The sequence below is a fragment of the Lytechinus variegatus genome, chromosome 9 (assembly GCF_018143015.1).
Source record: "Lytechinus variegatus isolate NC3 chromosome 9, Lvar_3.0, whole genome shotgun sequence".
NCBI classification, from domain to species: Eukaryota; Metazoa; Echinodermata; class Echinoidea; order Temnopleuroida; family Toxopneustidae; genus Lytechinus; species Lytechinus variegatus.
The window spans coordinates 4,057,631-4,081,251 of record NC_054748.1 but is presented as its reverse complement, the minus strand read 5'-3'; the positions used below and the strand labels follow the sequence as shown (position 1 = coordinate 4,081,251).

At 38.6% G+C, this 23,621-nt stretch overlaps 1 protein-coding gene across 1 annotated transcript in view; it reads left to right on the top strand.

Annotated features, from left to right (window-relative positions):
- LOC121421143 (doublecortin domain-containing protein 1-like) overlaps positions 1–22,756 on the top strand; it is a 53,583-nt gene extending 30,827 nt beyond the window's left edge. Inside the window, exons 24-39 of the mRNA XM_041615798.1 lie at positions 369–615; positions 952–1,114; positions 1,703–1,867; positions 2,316–2,516; positions 3,040–3,254; positions 4,084–4,154; positions 4,987–5,175; positions 11,699–11,905; positions 12,555–12,708; positions 13,567–13,686; positions 14,216–14,317; positions 15,031–15,167; positions 17,478–17,582; positions 19,383–19,608; positions 22,046–22,155; positions 22,615–22,756. Of these exons, the coding sequence (XP_041471732.1) occupies positions 369–615; positions 952–1,114; positions 1,703–1,867; positions 2,316–2,516; positions 3,040–3,254; positions 4,084–4,154; positions 4,987–5,175; positions 11,699–11,905; positions 12,555–12,708; positions 13,567–13,686; positions 14,216–14,317; positions 15,031–15,167; positions 17,478–17,582; positions 19,383–19,608; positions 22,046–22,155; positions 22,615–22,668 (2,466 nt within the window). The 3' untranslated portion in view covers positions 22,669–22,756. The remainder of the gene's footprint in view (positions 1–368; positions 616–951; positions 1,115–1,702; positions 1,868–2,315; positions 2,517–3,039; positions 3,255–4,083; positions 4,155–4,986; positions 5,176–11,698; positions 11,906–12,554; positions 12,709–13,566; positions 13,687–14,215; positions 14,318–15,030; positions 15,168–17,477; positions 17,583–19,382; positions 19,609–22,045; positions 22,156–22,614) is intronic.
- Positions 22,757–23,621: the final 865 nt, after the last annotated feature.

Genomic DNA, 23,621 nt, shown 5'->3' with positions numbered 1-23,621 from the left:
TGGTAATAATGATGGTGATAATGGTGATGATGGCGATGATGGTGATGGTGATGATGATGATGATGATGGTGATGGTGGTGGTGGTGATGATGATGGTGGTGGTGGTGATTGGGATGATTGAAATGATGTCAATTCAAATCATAGTAGTGATCATTCTCATCATGATGACGGTGGTGATGGCGATGGTTATAGTGGTGATGACGATGATGACGACGAAACTGATGATATTGATGAGGATGATGATGCTGATGATGATCATCGTTATCGTGATGACAGTGACAATGGTCACAGCAAAGATAAACCAGTGAATCACCCTCATCTACCGATTTCGCCTCAACCTATTTAACACACTCCTTCCTTCTCCACAGTTCTTGGACAGGTGCACCCCACAGCTCAACCTCCCATTCGCAGCCCGGCGTCTCTTCAACGAGAACGGCAAAGAACTCACCACCTTAGAAGACCTTGATAGGGATGCCTTGGTCTACGTGAGCAGCGGTGATTCCTGGCTGAACCCCAAGCTAACCACACAGCAGCAGCAGAGGAGGATGCTACTGGCGTCTCTAGCTGGCGACATCGATGCCATCAAGATGTATTGTGCACTCCGAGACCCAGGTGGTAAGTTCAGTCATGCGGAATTCACATTTTCAAAGTATGCAGATAAATTGATGTATTTCCTTGGGAGAACACATATGAGTAAATGCGTTTTTTTCTCTCTCATTTTATCTGTACCTCAAACAGCTAACCATATATTGTGCTAACCATCTATTGTAAAAATATTTTGTCTATCTTATTCTGAATCTCCCATTCAAATACTATTCGCAATCTGGACCTAATCATCTTTAGGGCAGTATTTCTTTCCTCTCTTTCTCGTATCTTATCATAAATCTCTCATTCAACCGTTCGCAATATATTGCACCATATTATCTTATATGAATCTCTTTCTTCCAATAGCTATGTGCCTTGAGGTTTCTGGCGCCCTTGGAGCTGGCAGTCCCCTCATCGTGAACTCTTGCTGCCTCAGCGATGAGGATAGAGAGAAGCTAGCCCGAGGACCTACCCCAGAGCAGCCCCAGGATGAGCCACCGCCACCAGGAGATCCCTATGAAAATATGAGGTAAGCCGGCACAAGCAATGGTAACTGTAGGATAAGTCAAACTTTGTCAGGTAAAAAACATCTGACAAGTTCTTTTATGACACACTCCCCTGGCCTTTTCTCTCATTCATAAACTGTACATATTCAGATTTCCATTCAAAGTCATGTGTATTGAATTCTGTATTGCCTTTTTTTTTCTTTTACAATGAAGTCCCATATATTCAATTGTGTGTAATGTTCTGTTGCAGTGCTACTCTGACCTCTGAAAAATCTCTGACCTCTTTTGTGAATTATATAAACTATACTGTTTGAGATTTCCGCTTGCAGTGACGTTCCACATATGGAATTCTGTGTAGTGTTCTGTTACAATGATGTCCCAGATATTGACTTCTGTGTTGTGTTTTATTTGCTGTGCCCACATGAAAGCAGACCAGAAGCAGAAGGGTTCGAAGTTACCTTAGAAAATTCTGAGCACTTCTGTTATTCATCTACCTTACATGCATGTATTGAGATTTCCATTTGCAGTGATGTCCCACATAATGAATTCTGTGTAGTGTTCTGGTACAACAATGTCCCACGTATTCACTTCTGTGTTGTGTTTTATTGCAGTGCCCACCAGAAAGCCCACATGATTGCAGACCAGAAGCAGGAAGGTTTGAAGTGGCCGTGGGAGAAGGTTCTTAACATTGGTCTTGAGGAGGTTTCCGATGCTAACAACCAATCAGGAGGCGAGGCTGACGGATATACCAACCCAGACCTTTATCATAAACTCAAGTGAGCATATAGTCCATGTAGCAGGGTGATTTAATCAAGTTTGTACGTTTAAGTCATTGTATTCAGGAGATTTATGCAATCACTTGTCTTTGTTTGTTTTTTTTCATGTGAAAAGTTTTAAGGTTCTTAACTCAGCAAGGAAATTCTCTAGGGTAACAGATGATTTCATCTGATTATTGTGAAAAGTTTTAAGGTTCTCAACTCAGCAAGGAAATTCAGAAATGTAACAGATGATTTCATCTGATTATTGTCCCACCTTCTGAGCAGAGCGAGTCTGTAGGGGCCACTTTCCAGGCATCAAAACTTAGACCTTTGTCAAACACCCCTGGTAATTCCACCAGCATTCTGTTACCAACTGGATATTACAATAAGTCAAGAGAAAACCTTTTGTTGCTCTGTTTCTTTCCTTACCAACTACGATTCATTTCTCTTCATTCATCCTTGAAAGACCTAAAGCCAAGTCGCCTCGGCCCGCCAACCCTCGTCAATCCCACCAGAGGTTCATCTACATGGACGGTTACATCGCCTGCAAGACCACGCCCTATCTGGTTCTAGGTCCTCTAGATCCCAGTACGGACAGCTCCCCGGTCGTACTCTGTAAGAAAGATGCTGACAATGCCTACCTGAGGTGGACCATAGGTGATGATGGGTAAGGAGTGCAATATTTGTCTTCCTTTAAAATAACATGTGCATGACAATTGTATATGGGCAATATTTTGAAAATATGGTGATGAAATTTTAACCCTTACGTGGCTAGGGGCTGATTCATCCCCTCTTCTTCTTCATCAGGTTACGTCTGCCTCCTTCAGGGTTGAAGATTCTTGCAGATTCCTTCCCCCCCCCCAATATTTTTCGCAATAAATCCGCCACGCAAAATGTTCTGACTACTCTCATCACTGAATTCTTACTTTCAAGTCTTGAGCAACGAAAAAAATACGACCCCAGGTTATGTAGTTCCGAAATTAAGAAATATTTCATAAGTGCATATCAGTCAAAAATAGTTGCTTGAATGCTTAAATTTGTGTGCAAATTGTGTTTTTAACCAAATAAGAATGAATCGTTATTTCTAATTTACTGATTAAACTCATTTCCATCCTGTTTATCAGAATAAAGTCCTCGACGACTTATCCCTCCCTAACACAACGTATCATCATTATCATTCTGTCTATTAGTCTGATCAGATGCAAGGCCAACGAGGACCTGGTCCTGACCTGTTCCCTTCCTAACGCAACTCCGGGTGACGGTTCACCCCCTCCTAGCCTGACCGGTCAGTCGGTGGTCCTACAGCCGGTCAAGCCTGAGAAGAATGGTCGGGCTAACCAGATCTGGGCTACAGAGAAGGAGACTGGGTTCATATTTGGCATGGCAGCAGAGTTCAGAGACAGGGGTAAGTAAGCTCTGAAAATTTTCAGTGAAATTGTTGATTTTGATTGGGTCGGAAGTCCTGTGCCCCGTCTCACAAAGAGTTACGATTGATCCGATCATTCTCAGCTATATGGAAATCCATCAATGTCATGATTTCTACTACAGGAAATGTGCACAATGTCCTTTGTAAAACAATGAAAGTATAAATATACATCATATCTGAAAAATATATTGAGAAAAACATGCAGTTCAGGGCCCCATCTTACAAAGAGTTAAGATTGATCCGATCAATCATACATGTAACTCTATGGAAATCCAAAAGTGACATAATTTTTTTCTACGAAAAACTTGCACAATGTATTCTGTATGCAAAGAGAAGTGCAGTGAGTTTTCAAGAAAACAATGAATGCCTATGGATATACATCATAGTTAGAAAGTATTTTGGACAAACATGAAAAATAAATGTTGATGTTGCTGGCCGTCCATAGGTGCGATTGATGGGATCAATCCGAACTCTTTGTAAGACAGGGCCCAGGTCTCTGACTATGTACATGTAGGGTATGTTCCTAGATGGCAGCATTTGAGTGCCGAGTCTGACAAGCTCTCAAGAAAATACATGTGCCAGGATCCTCCACAACAAATTTATCTTGCCTATAGCCATCCATCAGCAAGGAGAAACTTGCTGATCATTAGGACTGGATTCGTCACTGAGCTGAATCTGGTTAAAGAACAAGCCTAGTGCATATGTGTGATTTATTATCTTTTGTGTGTATTGTAATCGGTAACTAAACTCAAATTTGCTTGATTTTATTCCAATTTTCTTTTTTCAATCTATCTTTTCACCCATGCAGAAATCACAGCAGCCAATAGAGCCAATGTCTGCACATTTGCAATCGCCGACTCGGAAGCGATAGAACAGCCAGTAAGTGAACACATTGAACATAAATCCGATATCTCAATGGGGGATTTCAATTGATGATGTAGGTGTTGGTGTTAGAAGTACAATTTCGATTGTTGTCTTTAGCTTCAATACCTCATGAGGGTTTCCAAAATAAATTATAGTGATGGTCAACATCTAGCTACATTCATCTTAGGACCAGCTTGCGTTTCTGCCGCGAAAATTGACCTAAGGCCAGAATATCAATGCTAAACACTTTGTTTAGATGGAGAAATATAATTTATCTTTTTCAGACCTGACATGGTAGTTCTTTGATAATCAAAACCATTTGCTTAAATGCTTAGCACAGTCTCAAAAGTCAGAGTGGATATCATGGAAGACATTCTTGGAGAAGTGGGTGTAATTATGTTTTTCGAGGCTAGAACTAAGGTTACAGAATACCTGTCAGAGTACTTTGGATAGATGATATAAAAATGGAAAGTTGTTTTGATTATGGACTTTGAAAAGCCTTTTTGAATAGCGCAAATTAGTGCAGTTTGAAATGCATTTGAGCCAGAAGCAAGTTTCTGCACTAGACATAAATGCATAGGTGAAATGAAATGCGTTTCCAAACCAAGTATGCACTCGTGTTTGTAAAGCCTGTGGGTTCTTTAGTTTTTAACGACATGATAGATAATGTGAAGCGTCATTTTACAACTCCTATTGATTTTACTTGCATGGTGCTACAGGATGAGTAGAGTTTCAAGAATAGGTTGTTCTTGTACTTACATGTAACACCTGACATTATTAATTCTTCAGTGAATGTACCTAATCTTGTACTGGTATTCATAATATATTTGCACTGTTTTCCTCCAAGGGCTATACAATGAAGGGCAATAACAAAGAAGAGCCACCCATGACAGTATGCCTGGCCTGCTCGAGAACACTGAGGGCGCAATATAAGCTGGACAAACTGAGCCAGCCGACGTCGTTCAGCTGCTCGGTTGGAGTCGCTCAGAAGGAAGGGCAGAAGATAAAGGGGTGTCTGCAATTCTTAGGAGGCAAGGTAAAGAAGACACGATGAAAGAAATACAAATTAGTAATGATGATGATGGCGATGATGATGATGATGACGGTGGTGGTCATGGTGGTAGTGGTGGTGGTGGTGATGATGATGATGATGGTGATGACAATGATGACAACGATGATGATGATGATGATGCTGGTGGTGGTCGTGGTGGTAGTGGTGATGGGGGTGGTGGTGATGATGATGATGGTGATGATGATGATGATGGTGGTGGTCGTGGTGGTAGTGGTGATGGTGGTGGTGGTGGTGATAATGATGATGATGATGACGACGACGATGACGATGATGACGATGATGATGATGACGACGATGATGATGATGATGATGACGATGATGACGACGACGACGATGATGAGAGTATTGATTTGATGATGGCGGTAATACTGATAATAGTAATGATGGTCATGATGATCATTATAATGGTGGTGGTGGTGATAATAATTATGATAATCATATTGAAGATGATGATGATGATGGTAATGGTGATGGAGTTGATCATGGAATGGAGGATGATGATGATGATATTGGTGGTATGATGAAAATGTTCATAATGATGATGATTATTGTGATGATGTTGAAAGTGGTAGTGATGATAATAATTTACTACACTGCGCTATACTTACCTATACCATCTCATCAAATTGCTATTCGTTACCCTGACTCGAATAGCCACCGGTAAAAAACTCCCCGAAAGAGGCTAACTGCAATCAGATAGCCTGGGAAACCCGTCACGGGACGAGACCCATAAAACCCCCTCGCTACATATAAGCCTCCTCTTTCGTTACCGCGACGTCGTTGAGTACACTCGAAACGTTTAGCCACCGCGCAATTTTTTTATGAATCACGATGTCTGAAGAAATAACTGAAATAAACATTATTTTCCAACCCTAAAGATCTCAATAAATAGGGGAGATCAACTCGGTCAAGATAAAGCCGAGGGCCATTATCTCGGTCAAGACAAAGCCGAGAAATAATAACAGCACGATGATAAGGCGGCCAAGATAAAGCCGAAGAATGAGAAGTCTAACACTTATAACCCGGCCAAGACAACGCCGGCTAATGACACTACACAATCAGACACCCAGCCCCTTAGGCGGGAAGTAGACAAGGGTACGGATAAATCGGAAGAAGCTGTTTACACTCCTTCCGATCGGGGTAACTAAAACTTCTCATCAAAGAGTATAGGGCGGGCAAGAAGAAGCCTCGCGATGACCACTCGTGTTCTAATGACAATCAGGCTCGAGTTAACGACCCACTACAACCCCTATATTTTATAAGAAGCTTCGACTGGCCCGGGATTGTGACCGGTCAGTCCATTCATTGCCAGACCCCGCCGAGACGGGTCATCATCAGTTATCATTACAGTCCACCAGGTTGGTGTATCATCGTACTTGTAGAATTGTGCAGGAGTTCATTCAGTGCTGTGGAATTGAGATCTATTCTACGTACATGCGGTTTAAAATAATAATTAAGAGAAATTATTAACAATTGTAGTAGTTGGATCTTGGAAGCCTTGCAGGCGATCCTCCCCCATCGGGTGCTGCAATCGACCCATCCCGACCCCTAGCCGCCCGAGACAATGAGCTAATGAAAACTCGACTCATTCTAGACCATAATTCAATGCTCTAGACGTAGAGAGAGAGGCCTAGATCGCCTCATACAGATCGCGGAGTTGGGGCTAATGATAACTCGCCTCGTACTAGCCGTAGATAATAGGAGTTTTCCATCGTGGGAGAATCTGATTCGGAATTCGATTACCACCGACCCAATTCATTAGAAGAGATTGGGGGCGATTTCCCCCCATCAAATCCTTATACACTGTAAAAAAAAAAAAAAAAAACGTGATTTTACAGAAAATAAACAGAAGATTATGCAGAAAGCAATAACAGAATCATTCTGTAAATTCATTAAACAGGAACTTTTCTGCAATTCAACAGAACAGGTCTGTTTAAAAAGGGGAAAAAGGGTGTTTTATTCAAGGAAATATGTAAGTCTCCATACACCAAATACCAATTTCCTGTAAGATTACGCAATTCGCTAAGATTACAGGTGTTCTCGAGACTCTGCTGCAGGAACTTCTTTTATTTTAAGGATAAATTTTCTAACAGTGTAGCAGCTCCTTGCATTCCCTGAAAGCTGCCCAGCAAATGGGATTCGATCGAAGAGATTCACCATTAGGGGTACGAGAGAGTTCTGGCTTACTCAAACGTGATACTCCGACTAGTGGGAACATGCCTTTTAAATACTGCCCTCATCTTCGGGCCGAAAACAGTATACCAGTAGCGTATACGTACGTACGTACGTAGCGAATAATGAGCGAGAGATCGAGAGAAGTCAATCTTCCGCCTGAACTCGTCCGTCTGCGATCAAGATGGACGTTCCGTATATAGATCCTGCTTTCGGGACGTCCGCTCCCAGATAAGCAACACTCTCGGCCTATACCCATCAGTAAAGAAGTCTCGAACTTTATCGGTTTGCCGCTCAAGACTTTGAGGATTTTTTTGTGCATCCCTTCGGCCCCGGACGTTGCTTTCCGTGTCGGGGATGCGGGAGCGAGGAAGACTAGATCGGGCCGTAACCCTCGCCGCGGCACTGGTTACCACTCAGCCGACTATCAGCTTACAGTTGCAGCGCTGGACGTGGCCGCCCGGAGCGGTATGGTTTTCGCGATGTACTACTAGGGGTATCTGATATCCGCTCGTAGTGAAGCTGAGCGGCTTGGACTGAGTCTCTACCAATGACAAGAACTTATTGCTAGAGTCACAAAATCGCTGATCTCCAGTATGAGCAAGCAGCAATCAACTCTGCTAATATGCACAAGGGCAAGGAGGGCTAAAGACTAGATGCTCTCAAGATGATTGAGAAAGGGGCAGCTACTGAGCTGGACTTCTCATTCTCAATAAGCTTCCTTGCGAAGGTAAGGACTTGTTTATGGACACTTTCATGTATTGCACAAGTCTTTTTCAGCCAACACCACAGCTGACAAGACTTTATTAGCTCTCCTCGAGTAGACCTAGTCCGCCAGGCCCTAGTCCAGGGCCAGGCCCAGACCAGAGACCTCCATACGCTAGCTCTAGCTCCATACCCTAGACCTATAATGAACTTAAAAGGTCATCCCCCTCTTCCCTTGCTCTGGTAGCGACGCCAGGAATGAAAGGGGCCGCTGGGAAAGTCATAGGAATCCTCATGGTGGGGGACGGGGCCGCCAGGCGTTCTTTCAATGCACCATATTTCAGGGCCCCCACTCATAACCGGGACTTATGACAATCTAACACTAACCCTTCCCCACAAGCAGTAGGGAGAAGACTATTTCTTTGCCTTTACTTTTCATTATTTGAAATCTGTTCCAAGTCCTCAGCAATATGTAATATTGAGGTGTTCATGTGCCAAAAAAAAAAAAAAAAAAAAAAAAATACCCTTTCATATCAGAAGAACGTAGAAAGGAGGAAATAGTGGTGATGGATGAGGTTGTCAAAATCATACCAGGCAAATCATACAGGCATAATAGTAAAACTTGCCAAACTTGGGTTACTTACAAAGTTGCGTTCACTTGTATAGAATGTAGACCTAGTAATATTCTTGATAATTTTGTGGCATCTGAGGTGTATATCTACACTATTTTTGGCTTACAAAGCAATGACAGAAGTAACTTGTAGATGTGGTTTATGGAGTGGTCTTTGGATGCTCAGACAGTCTTGAGATCTCAAACCAAGGCCTGAGGGTAGTGAACCCTTAAGAATTGCTGCTATTGTCCATCAGTTTCTACCACACTTGCCACAATGATATCAGCTTCTCCTTGGAAATATTTATGACATAAATCTACTGTGTGTACCTCATGATAAAGATTCCCATACAATCCCAGAGTTTTCAATCAGGGATTGTGATTAAGATAATATTTTAATGTTCGTAATAGAAGTCTGAGTTTAGAAATATTCCATAATTCTCTTTACCAAATTTATTGTGAGCCCGGCAGTCACTGTGCAGCTCCAGACCGATGAGGCTCTGTACTCTAAATGTTGAACGCCGAACAGGGTGGTAGCAAATACCCCCCACACCTGTTTGTGAGAAGTACATTCTACCAACTGATCCAACTAACTGGTTCTGAAAGTGTACAAGGGGTGGTCAATTTTTTGCCTACATCAAATTGAAGGCCAATATGGTATCTCATATATTTTGCCTGCAACTTTCATCAGGAATTGGTTAATGATAATAAATCAGTTCTTGTTTAGCACATATCACATTATGTCCAATGACCTGGATATTATTACCCTGGGTTTTCGAGGAATAAAGTCCTGCCAGGTACCCATTCATCTCTCTTGGATTGAGTGCTGCGCAATGTGAATAAAAAAAAAAAAAAAAAAAGTTGGAAGACTAATCCACAGGGCCACAACGCTCCACATCATCTGTACGATATTCATTAATATGCAAATGTCATTGGTTTGATCATGAAGCCCTTGTATGATATCAAATAGTCCCTATGGACCTTGCAGCAATCCAACAACTATCAAAAGGGTTGAGCAAGTGCTGTGTAAAGAGGTCTCCATCCAAAATAACTATTTGAAAAGGATAGGAAAGACAATTCTAGATTTGTTAGGGATTCCACCAGAAAGGTTATATCTTATGATATGACAGGTTTGTTCTCAAACCAGGGCCCTGTCTTACAAAGAGTTACGATTGATCCAATCAATCGTCCAATTCATCGTAACTATATTGAAATCCATCAGTGTCGTAAATTTTTTTTTTTCTACAGGAAATTTCCATAATGTCATTTGTAAACAAGAGAAGCTCATTGAAATTTTAAGAAAACAATGAATGCATGAATATACATCATAATTAGAACACTCATGATTCTAGACTCCAGAGATACTTCAGATGGTGTGGCAGTTTACAAATTGATCCAATTTCTGCCTCGTCAGATAGCAGATTTATTTCCTTTATTATTTGATGAAGGTTTATCAGTCTCTTTTATAAGGGGTTACTGGTCAACCATAGCAGCCATTCATTCAGGCTTCTATAATAGGGAAACTACCTCAATTCAGCTGTCCTTACCAGACTAACAAGATCCTTCTTAACAGATTCCTCCCAGCCGAAGACTCTTCCCCAATTGGAACCTGCCAAGAGTCCTTCGGTGCCCTAGCCAAATTCCCCTTTAAACCCATAATTGCTCCCTTCTTGATCTTTCCATTAAGACAGCCTTCTTGTTGACTATAGCTTCAAGTCTAAGACGTAGTTTGCTTCATACACCACAGTGAGACCGGGTCATATTCGTTGGGAGAAGGACAGAGTCCGCTTGATCCCTAGACCTGATTTCCTAGCTAAGAAATAGAAACCCCTAAATCCTGTGATGTTCTTCCAAGGGGGATATCATGGCTGAATGGATAACGCACTTGACTAGCGTCCTTGGAGTCCCAGGTTCAAGTCCTGGGGTGAACAATGTGATTTTACAGTCTCTCGTCAGTTTCCGAAGATAGGTTATTGATTGATTGATTGGCCGATATGGGCCGATTGGCCGATATGGCCTTTGTTATGTTGTCCCGTACGTGCCTTAAAGTGGTACATTGATTAAAGTACATTCGCACTTCCCACCAACTGTTCATTAGTTCAATAGAACCTCACAGCCCTGTTAATCCAATTACAATTTCTCGAAGGTTAGTGCAGGGGATCAAGGTCAGATGGAGAAAATGCCATTTTATCAGGATCCTTTAGAGCCCACGATTCACGGGGCATAGCAGCATCTTGGGCACTTTTCAGGGTACCTCTTTGGAGGAGATCCTCCAGGCATCCTATTGGACCTATTCAATATCTTGTATCTTATTACGTATTTGATGTAATAGCCAAGACACAGGTTTTGCCTTGGCGGTTCTTGTCTTGTCCTAATTTTTCCAAGGCTATTTCCAGTTGATATATTTCATTAACGTGGTTGATGATTCTTATCCCTTTATTACAAGAGTAGCTTCTCCAGTTGGGAGACTACTCAATTTTATAGTAAATCAGTTTCTTTATCATTGTTTTGCCTACTTGTCTGGAAAGGGTCTCGTTTCTGCCCCTCCTCCAGTTTTTCCGTGCTATTCTAGCAATTTGATGAGATGGTATAGGTAAGTATAGCGCAGTGTAGTAAATCAGTATGCTCAGTAGTGAGCATATTATTTACTAACAAGCTATACTTACCTATAGCTCCCCTCCCGTCCTCCCCAGCAGACCTCGCCCCTCCTTGGCAACGAAAGAGGAGGCTTATATGTAGCGAGGGGGTTTTATGGGTCTCGTCCCGTGACGGGTTTCCCAGGCTATCTGATTGCAGTTAGCCTCTTTCGGGGAGTTTTTTACCGGTGGCTATTCGAGTCAGGGTAACGAATAGCAATTTGATGAGATGGTATAGGTAAGTATAGCTTGTTAGTAAATAATATGCTCACTACTGAGCATACTGATCATGATGATAATGTTGAGATGGGTTGGATGGTGATAAAAAGAGGAAAATCAGCACAAATCAATATTTTCCCTTCAGGTTGACCTATCAGCGTTTGAAGCGACTAATACCGTGGCCCACTACGAAGGTGAACTCAAGCGACTGAGGCAGATGACCAGCGCTAGGGTGATTGCAAGAGAGATATCAGCCTACCAACCGGTTCAAACCGTCCGTATCGTCGCCTACAAGAACGGTGAAGGGCGCAACCAGGCCGGTGTCATCGTGTGTGGCTCGACTCTCAGAGGGGTATGTCACATTTGTAACTATAAACTTGCACATGTTCGCAATTATTGGTACTGCTCTAGAATGTGTGCTTGAAGTGGTTGATTAAGGAAGTCTTATTAATGTTACAAACAAAAGGAACGGAGGGGGGGTGACAAAATCAGTTCACTACGGTTCCTTTGTACCTTTTCTTATATTTTTTATGCACTATCAGTGAACTGTTCTGTGATATTATAACTATCATTGTTCCCACAGTCCTGAAAAATCCTGGAAAAATTTGTGGTCTTTGGAAAGTCAGGGAAAAAAATCAGGAAATTTGGAAAATTTGTGAAGTCATGGAATTGCATTTACCTCTTGGTAAATGGCACCTCTCCAGTTTGTCATGTCTCGCAACTCTCATAATATGTGATCATACTCTGCTATTGTAGTTGGTGTTCATGATTTCCATTTTTCTCATTTTTTTGACATCCCAAATTCTACCTAACTCCCGGGACGTCACAGGAAGTCATGGAAATCAGCAATTTAGTCATGGAAAAGTCATGGAATTGTGTTGTCAAATTTCTGTGGGAACTCTGTGTATGTATTGTTACTTTTTTGTATTTTGTAGCATTTTTTTTTTAATGGAAATGAATAAAATCCAATCTAATCTACTTTTGTTTTCTTCTTCTTCAAGCTTCTGGACCAGTGTACCTACGCTTTACAGTTACCCACAGCAGGGAGGCGTATATATACCCAGGATGGCACTGCAATCCTGACGTTATCAGACCTACATACGTGGAAGGTGACCTGCTATGGCATGCAGAATCTGGATCTTGGACCAGAAATAGGTAAGCCCTATTTAATTGTTTCAGAACCGATATCTAATGTTTTATCATTATTATTCTTTTTTATCATCTTCATTATTACAGACCATTTGACAACTACATGTATATTAAAGGTAAATGCCAGTTGTAGTAATCTCAAAATGACTTTTTACAGAATCCAATATAATGACCACCCAAGTGTCTGTTTATATGAATAAAAAATATGTGCCGAAGGATTCTGGAAGAAATTGTGTAATTGCTGAGAAACAAGCGCAGATTTGGGCTACTCCGTCGGGTCTTTATTCCAGCAATATAATATACGCTGTCCCACGTGTGCCTATCTGTGTTGGTGATCTTCAGTGTGATTGTTTTTCAGCTTAGATTTTATGATTTCCCAAAGTTCACTTTATGTAACTGTACCAGATCTAGATCAACGATGATATAGTAATACTTAACCTTGGTTTTACAGACTTTCTCACGAAATCAGTGTTTTACTGCAACAGCTGTCATTTAGCTTTAAACTCTAAATTAATTAAGCAGACCAATTCTAGCAAACATAATCATCTCCCATAAACTTTGTACACAAAACATAAAAATGATCCATTTTCGGCATGACCTTGTCTCATGGAAAGGCACGAGGTGTCACAATGTTATACCCATATGTCACGGATTTGGTCTCAAAAGTTGTATGAGACTTCAAAGAAAAAAGTCCTAAAATTTACGAAAGTATTTAAAGAAAAAATTTATGAAATATTGCGACGCCAACTCATCGTGTTCCATAAATATCTTACAAATCGCAGAGGAGGTGGAGCATTATGCCCCTTCCCCCAGTGCTATTAGGCTTAAAGAACCTCTTGACATTTTCTTGTTTTTATGCCATAGATACCAAGGATGAGGCGAAGATGAAGCGGGCAATCACAGAGAATTTACGCACCGAACTCTTCAACCGACAACCAGTTGAGGTTTGGGTGTCACAAGGAGAGCCCTTCAAACCACCAGAACGTAAGTAAGAGAGGGGTAGAGAGAAAGAGAGAGAGGGGGAGATTATTCATTACCACCCAGATGTTTGGGAAGGGGAAATCCCCTTGAATATTTCACGTTAGATAATTACAGCATCATCATTAGATTTTTGTTACTACATAAGCTGAATATTCCGAAAAGGCTTCATGTTCGCTGAATTCGCAAGTTGAAAAGCAGTTAAATTTCCATTACATCATACTACCATTGTTTGAAAACAAAATCGACTGATTTAAAATAATAACTACCAATCAGGAATCTGAGTTAAAAATATTTTTAATCAGGGGTAATTTTTTATGGAGCCATTATTTCTTTTTTTGCTTTTTGTGATCCCCTTGTATGTAAACATTGTATTATATTTCATTTTTTAATGCTTTTCATTTAGAAATACATTGAATTAAAACTAAAAATCAGATCAAATTGAATTGGGTCTTAAAATTTTTTTAGCGTATGCAGTGTTGGTGGAAAGTTGATACATGAATGATAGTGAATTTGTTATTTCATCTTCTTACAGAGGTGGACTACGCACGTGCCCTCAAGGCAGAACTAAGAGAGGAAAGGGCAAAGGTCATGTTGGAGCTGGAGAAGGAGAAGCATGTTTTGAGACAGATGCAAGGTAAGCTTGCATGAAGTTAAATGATTAGCAACAAAGATGATGACAAATATGGTCAAGATGGTGGCAAGGATGATGAGGACAGCAATCATGATCATAATGATCTCTGTGATTGATGTAAATGATGACAATAACGATGATCATTATGAGCAAGATAGGAGATATTGATAATATAATGAGAGCAACAATGATCATCATGATCTTGATGATGACAGTGATGCCGATACTAATAATAGCAATGATCATGATGAGGAAAGTAGATGATAATGATGGTGATGTTGATGTTGATAAGGATGATGTAGATGATCATAATGGTAAGGATAATGATGATGATCATTATCATCATTATGATAATGGTGATGATGATGAAAATTATAATAGGAAAGACAGATGATGATGAGGACGAGGATAATGATAATTACGGTGATAATTATTAAGATGATGGTGATGATGACGATGATGGTGTTGATGATGATGATGGTGTTGTTGATGGTGTTGATGATGATGCTGATGACGATGGTGGTGGTGGTGATGATGATGATTATGATGATGATGATGATGGTGGGGATGATGATGCTGATGGTGACGGTGATGCCGATGATGACATGACAATGATGATAATCATAATGGTGATAATGATGATAGTTATGATACAGTAATAATTGTAAAGATAAGACAGTATATCTGTTAAAATGTAATTTTTGTCCTATTAATAGGAAGAAGAACGGCAGGACAGAGCGTCCCAGAGTACGTACCAACCCTCAGCCCTGATGAACCTGTCTTGGTTGAAGGAGGGTGGACCAAGCCAAGCATGACAGAGGTCAAGAAAAGTATCCAGGTCAATCAACTTGAGGTATGGCAGATTTCTAACAGTCATTTTTTGTTCAGTAGCAGGCTTCTTTATTCATCACAATGTCCCCGCGAAACACTTTCCCCATCAAATTGATGGTCCTTCGATTGTATAACCATAAGTAATTATGATAATGAACTTTTTATATAATTTATATAATTCTGTTTTTATTACAACTTAACCCTAAATAGACTGGGCTATTTCGACGCCGAAGAAGACGGGGGGGGGCTGATTCAGGCCCCCCCCTTATGATCTCGGCCGTCGATCGCGACGAAAATCGGCACACGCATTACCCATGGCATTATCTCCAAAACTATAACATCAAATTCTGCAAAAAATCTCATGTCTCATTAACTATGCTAATTAATGCATAAAATCATAAGTTTGCTCTAATTAATAAAATAATGCCCCTGAAATGCTACTTTTTGTTTCACATACTCTAGATAGGCATCTGATCAAATTGATTTTTAAAAAATTTCAAAATCACATTTATTTTCTTCTGTATTCTATTGTTTTCTAAATTTCTTATGTATTTCTATGTTTTTTGACTTTTTGTTTTTTATTGTTTTTTCAATGGAAATTGTCGGGGAATTTATTTTGACCATAATTAAGATAAAATTGATTGATTTTAAGCAGTAGAAGGAAAAATAATGATACATTTATGAATTTTGGCTAAGAACACTATTTGCATTGGATTTGTACACAAATTCACGCTTTTGAGTAATTTTGGGTCTGCATGCACTTACAAAATGTTGCGTAATTTTGGAACCGCGTACTCGGGGGTCACAATTTTGGTGTCAAAAGTTGCGCGAGACTTGAAAGTAAAATGTCAGCGAGCGACGCGGTCCAAAAATTTCTCACGGCGGATTTATCGCGAAAAATGTCAAGGGGGGGCTGAATAAGCCCCCCCCAAGTCTTTTTAGGGTTAAAGTCAATTATGAAGAGGAGCGAACTGAATAGCACTGTGTGTGGTTTCTCACTGACTGTCTGTTATAAAAAGATACCCTTTGATATAACTCTTGATAATGCAGAGAATATATCAGCCTATAATTTCAATTACAAAGAGAAACCAAAACGATTTAATGTTTTTGAGAGGAAAAGTACTTGTTTACCTACTTGGTTACATAATTTATTGTGGTATGAATGCGTTGAATAGTGATTCTGAGTGCTATCATTCAAGAGGGCTTTGTTTTACAAGAATACCCTCCTCTGAATGTTGCATTATGGGAAGGATTTTTTTTCTGTTGTAATATCAGCCACGAGTTGTTTACATGGTAGAAAGAATGGTGATATTAGTAGACTCTATGGCCCGTATTCTGAAGTCGGGTTTAAAGGTCAAGTCCACCTCAGATAAATGTTGATTTAAACCAGTAGAGAAAAATCAGACAAGCACAATGCTGAAAATTTCATCAAAATCGGATGTAAAATAGGAAAGTTATGATATTTCAAAGTTTCGCTTATTTTTTATAAAATAGATATATGAACGAGCCAGTTACATCCAAATGAGAGAGTCGATGATGTCACTCACTATTTCTTTTGCTTTTTATTATTTGAATTATACAATATTTCAATTTTTACGAATTTGGCAATCTGAACCACAAAATGTTAGTATAATGGAATTTCACGTGTTCAGGGAGGAATGAAACTTCATTTCACATGACAATGATGAGAAAATCAAAATATTTCATGTCATATAATGAAATACAAAAGAAATAGTGAGTGAGTGATGTCATCAGTTCCCTCATTTGCATACTGACCGAGATGTGCATATAACTGTTTTGTGAAATGAGGCGAAACTTTAAAATGTCATAACTTTTTTATTTTACATCCTATTTTGATGAATTTTTCAGTGTTATGCTTGTTGGATTTTTCTCTTTTTATTCAAACCAGGTTTTTGTTGGGGTGGACTTGTCCTTTAAAGTTGCGGTTTAAGCATGGATAGCCAATTGTTTCATAAAATCACTAACAGTAAAGATATCATATTTCAGCTCATTTGGCTCTCAAATCATTCATAATTGTGTAGGAAATGTAAATAGATGATTGTCTTCATCGATCAATCAGGAAAGAGCACAGTAAACATACAAAACATACAACTTAATAAGAAAATTACACTTTTGGCTTCCCATTATTTTAGCACAGAGTTAGACCATGGTGTAAGTTAAACCTGACTTCAGAATACAGGCCTATTAGGTAATTTCTTTAAAGGTCAATCTGTCTCATCGAGATTATACAAATCATGATCAATCTCAATTTGCACATTAGTCAGGTAAAATGTAAATTGTTCCTTTTTTTTATTTTTCATCATCTTTTTAGAATCATCTTTCAGAAGTGAAGGCCCATCAGAAGTCCAGAGACCCTAACTCGTCCACCAAACCCATTATTGATTCCAGTCGCAAACTTTACAGTCAACCAACAAAGGTAGATTATTGCCAAGGTGCACAGAGATAGGATGGGTTTAAAAAAAAAGAGGAGGGAGGAAACTGGGAATTGATTGAATTTATTCTTCTTCGTTTCAAACAAATTGACAAAGTAGTAACAAAACACAATATGAATAACAGAAATTAAAAAAGGGAACTCACTGATAAGCTTCGCTTTTTTATGTGAGTCCCCTGAAATAATACCCCTTTCATAAACCCGATTATGCGGCTAATAGCAGCATAATTTGGTCGTAAAATTGGAGGACAAGAGTTATCTGCATTATTTTGATGCTGCTATTATCCGCATAATAGCAGCATCAGGACAAGATTTTGAGTTTATGAACGCATTTCCAAATAATGCGGATAATTGCCATGGTGCGGTCACAAGGTCACCCTTTTCCAACACAACCTTATCGGAGGGGACGTGTCCAGTTGTCATGACGATTATCCGCCTTTTTCAGGACGGACCTTCGTAAAAATAATGCGGCTTATTTTTGGAGTTTGTGAACGCAATTTTTATTGAATTATCCGCATTACTCTTAGGCGGCTAATTGGAAGATAGGTTTATGAAAAGGGTATAAGTAACTGATTAAAATTTATCAAATACAAAAAGAAATTAACAATGTTCAATAGAATATTTCAAGAATACTAATGGGTCAAGCTTTTTGTTTGTTTATGCTTGTTTATGTTTACATATGTATGTATGTCATGTTTATGTATGTTTATGGAATTAGACTAACCGACACATGAATTTGACCAACTGGTACCTTTATCCGACCAATTAGTCCATCAAGAGCCTGTTGCATGAATTTTACCATTAAAAAACTTTGGCATAAAAAAAAGAATTATGCCATTGGCACTTACACATAAGAAAACTGGCAAAAAAAATTGCAAGAGATTAAAATTCTTTTATGCAAGGCCCCAGGGGGAACATTTCATGAAAGGACTTATCAGAGGTTTTATTTGACAAGTCCTTTTTTTTCCAATATTTTTCATCGTTAGAGTGTTTCTTAGCCAATCAAAATCATGGAAAGTTGTCAGATCCAATTACTTTTTGAATGACAATGTTGATGAAACACTACCTATTAAGACCAACCGGTACATGACAATTTGGGACATGGCTTATACAACTTGGGCATGAATGAGATCAACTTTCAGGAGAATAAGTCCAACTGGTATATGGATTAGACCAACTGTTACATGAATTAGACCAACTGGTACATAAATTAGACAAATTGGTACAGAAATTAGATCAGCTGATACATTTATCCCACCAAATTGTATATGAAATAGACTAACAGGTTTGTAAAATAGACCAATTGTTACATGACATAGACCAACTCATACATAAATTAGACCAACTGGTAGGTAAATTAGACCAACTATCACATGAATTAGACCAACAATCACATGAATTAGACCAACAATCATGAATTAGACCAACTATCTCATGAATGAGACAACTGTTGCAGGAATTAGACCAATTGGTACATTAATTAGTCAAAATTGATATTTACCATTTTAGTGTAAAATAATGGTTTTGTAATGACTCAAGCTTCAAGCTTATGTTGCAAGACCTTTGTGTGCTCTGTTAATGAGAGATTATGTTATATTTTCTTTACGTAATATTGTCTGTATGTAATAATCATGTATCACTGTATTTTCATATATGAGATTGTGGATGATGTGAACACACACGAAACAATAAATAAATAAATAAAAATAATATATATATAAAATAAAAATAATCCTTATAATAAAAATAATATATAAATAATATATTTCTATCCTTATTTTATAGAAACGTGTGATGGTGTATAAGAATGGTACCAGCGAGGACCAAGCCCAGTATGTATGGGGTTCATCGTTAGAAGAGATCCTCACAGAAGCTACAGTGAAACTTGGTCTACATAAGACGGCCACTCAGCTCTACACCGCCACTGGGGGCGCTGTTGCATCATTCGATGATGTCTCAAGGGACGACGTGCTGTGCGTTTCTTATAAGGAATCTTTCAAAGGCGCTAAAGGTAGTTCTCTTTTCTAGACATTGTGACTTGAGATATTCTTGTAAAAAAAATGGGACTTTCAGTGTTATGTTTGATTCATTTTGACTCAGCATTTGAAATAATGATTTAACAATAAACCTTATGCATTGACGTTTGCATTAGATTCCAGGGCCGTGTCTTACAAAGAGTTTTCATTGATCCATTTATCGTAACTCTATGGAAATCCATCATAATGTTTTAGACAGGAAATTGGAAAAATGTCCTTTGTAAACCACGGAGAACACAGTAAATTATCAAGAATTCAGTGTATTTATGGATATACATTCATATGTAGAAAAGTTTTGAACATACATGCATTTTTCTATGTTGATGTTGCTGGCTTTCAGGGAAAAAAATACATGGGGGCTCGGGGTGATTTCGCCCCCGAAATGCCCTAAAGAGCCCTGGAAAACTAAAAAGGAGCCCCTGAAATTCATATAGGGTCCAATGTAAACTTTAACACAAATTAGGATATTTGGGCTAGTGAGCTCAAAAATAGCCCCGGAAAATAAATTATTAATTTATTCCCTGCTGGCTTTCCATAGTTGCGATTGATTGGATCAATTGCAACTCTTTGTGAGACGGGGCCCTGATCATCCAGGACCTGTGACATAAAAGATATAGTCCATTGTACAAAGAATTTCTACGACAAATTGTGTACAAAAATTAAAATAGATTGTAAATATTAATTTTACCTCTTTGTGTTAAACATGCCAGTAAAAAGGAACCAAGTGGAGGTGAAGCCAGACTGGACTTGTTACATACATGAGATCGTTCATAAAATCAATTATTATTATAAGTCTATGATGAACCATGTACAGAAAACTTACATTTAATCGTAAAGATCAATTGTTTATCTTTGTGTTACACACTCTGAGGAAGGAGAAACCAAGTCAAGGTAAGGCCAGCCAAACTGTACCCGTTACATACATGTATATAAGATCAAATCAATCATAAAATCAATTATAATTATAAGTCTGTGACGAACCATGTACAAACAACTTATGATCAATTGTATGTCTTTGTGTTACACACTCCCAGGAAGGAGAAACCAAGTCAAGGCCAAACTGGACCCGTTACATACAAGTATATAAGATAAAATCAATCATAAAATCAATTATAATTATAAGTCTATGACGAACCATATACAAACAACTTATGATCAATTGTATGTCTTTGTCTTAAACACTCCCAGGAAGGAGAAACTAAGTCAAGGCCAAACTGGACCCGTTACATACATGTATATAAGATGAAATCAATCATAAAATCAATTATAATTATAAGTCTGTGACGAACCATGTACAAACAACTTATGATCAATTGTATGTCTTTGTGTTACACACTCCCAGGAAGGAGAAACCAAGTCAAGGCCAAACTGGACCCGTTACATACATGTATATAAGATAAAATCAATCATAAAATCAATTATAATTATAAGTCTGTGACGAACCATATATATATACAAACAACTTATGATCAATTGTATGTCTTTGTGTTACACACTCCCAGGAAGGAGAAACCAAGTCAAGGCCAAACTGGACCCGTTACATGTATATAGGATAAAATCAATCATAAAATCAATTATAATTATAAGTCTGTGACGAACCATATACAAACAACTTATGATCAATTGTATGTCTTTGTCTTACACACTCCCAGGAAGGAGAAACCAAGTCAAGGCCAAACTGGACCCGTTACATACATGTATATAAGATAAAATCAATTATAATTATAAGTCTGTGACGAACCATGTACAAACAACTTATGATCAATTGTATGTCTTTGTGTTACACACTCCCAGGAAGGAGAAACCAAGTCAAGGCCAAACTGGACCCGTTACATACATGTATATAAGATGAAATCAATCATAAAATCAATTATAATTATAAGTCTGTGACGAACCATGTACAAACAACTTATGATCAATTGTATGTCTTTGTGTTACACACTCCCAGGAAGGAGAAACCAAGTCAAGGCCAAACTGGACCCGTTACATACATGTATATAAGATAAAATCAATCATAAAATCAATTATAATTATAAGTCTGTGACGAACCATATACAAACAACTTATGATCAATTGTATGTCTTTGTGTTACACACTCCCAGGAAGGAGAAACCAAGTCAAGGCCAAACTGGACCCGTTACATACATGTATATAAGATAAAATCAATCATAAAATCAATTATAATTATAAGTCTGTGACGAACCATGTACAAACAACTTATGATCAACTGTATGTCTTTGTCTTACACTCCCCCAGGAAGGAGAAACCAAGTCAAGGCCAAACTGGACCCGTTACATACATGTATATAAGATCAAATCAATCATAAAATCAATTATAATCTGTGTTATAAGTCTGTGACGAACCATGTACAAACAACTTATGATCAATTGTCTTTGTCTTACACTCCCCCAGGAAGCAGAAACCAAGTGGAAGTAAAGGCAAACTGGTCCAGAGCGCGTAAAAGGGACGGAGAGTCAGCTACTGATATCATGATCACAGCTAATACACATCCTAGCATTGAGGTATATAGGCTTTTTCTAAAGCAGCGGCGGTATTCTGATAATTAAACCTAGTCTGATATAAAGATAAAAATATCAACTACACTTCCATTGAATGCGGCCCTTCATCCCATTTCTGTTACATTTTTGGCGATTATAATGTATCAATTGATGCACCAAAATTCATTATATTCTCTCTTTTTTTGTGCTATTCCTCCCGTTTCAGGACTCAATTAATTTCTTGACAACTTTTTTGCCACAGGATAATAATGAGTTTTGATTGGTGGATGAGTTGACAACTTCCACTCCATAAATGTGTGATCTAAGTTAATGCAGGTTTCACGTAACCATGGCTTTAAAAATTGCAAATTACCCAAAGTAAAGATATACTTTGATGTTCAGGTAGCCAGAGAGCTTCACCGTATCCTCATTGTGTCTGTTAATTTGAAAGAAACAATTCTTCATTTGTGTTTTCTTGATCAGGTGGACCCGTTTGGACCTCCAGCCCTGGCCCTTCCTGCTCCTGGTGATAAATGAACCAGAAAAACAAGAGAGGGGAGTAGACACAGCAAGCAATGGAGACTTAAAGGGGAAGTTTACCCTGACAAAAAGTTTATTGTAAAAATCAGAAAAATAATATAAAATATTGCTGAAGGTTTGAGAAAAATTGGTCAAATAATTAAAAAGTTATTAGAATTTCAAGTATTTAATTTGTGACGTCATATGCGAGCAGCATTCCTACATAGCGAATGGTACAAAATCAATGAAATGTCATTTTCTCAGAAAATTGAAAATGGTTTTCACTGTAACTTTTGTATATCAACAGACAAATCGTTTCACGCCCGATCATGAAAAGGAAACAAAATTAAGTCATCAGGAACCATACCAATTTCGAAATTCATACATTTTATATTACATAACACATGGGGCAGCTGCTCGTTTATGACGTCACAAATCCGAAATTTTGAACTCTGATAACTTTTTTACTCTTTAACGGATTTTCCTCAAACCTTCACCAATATTTTTTACGATTTTTTCTGCTATTTTTACAACAAAGTTTTCTTCAGGGTGAACTTCCCCTTTAAGCTCTGTAGATTGCTATCAGCCTATCAGATTGATGGATCTCAGTAGCTTTTAACTGTTATCGCAAATTTGTTGTTGCAACGGGTTATATGAAACGGACCCATGGTCATGACAATTTGCCATGATAATCAAGTACTTTGTGATAGTCATCACTGGGAAAACCAGACCTAATTGATTTGACGTAAGTGATTTTCTGACTTATTGATTGAAGGTTGACTTATGCAGACTTAATTGTATTATGAATACCAACCATGATAAATCATACATGTGCATGTACTAAATACTGCCCTTACGGCAAATGCAGCATATTACTGGGAGTGGGCTATAAATGGGTGATTTTTTGTTTTACTGTGGGAACAGTTTTTTTGTGTTCCTTTTACCTTATCTCAACATGCATAGAAATAGAG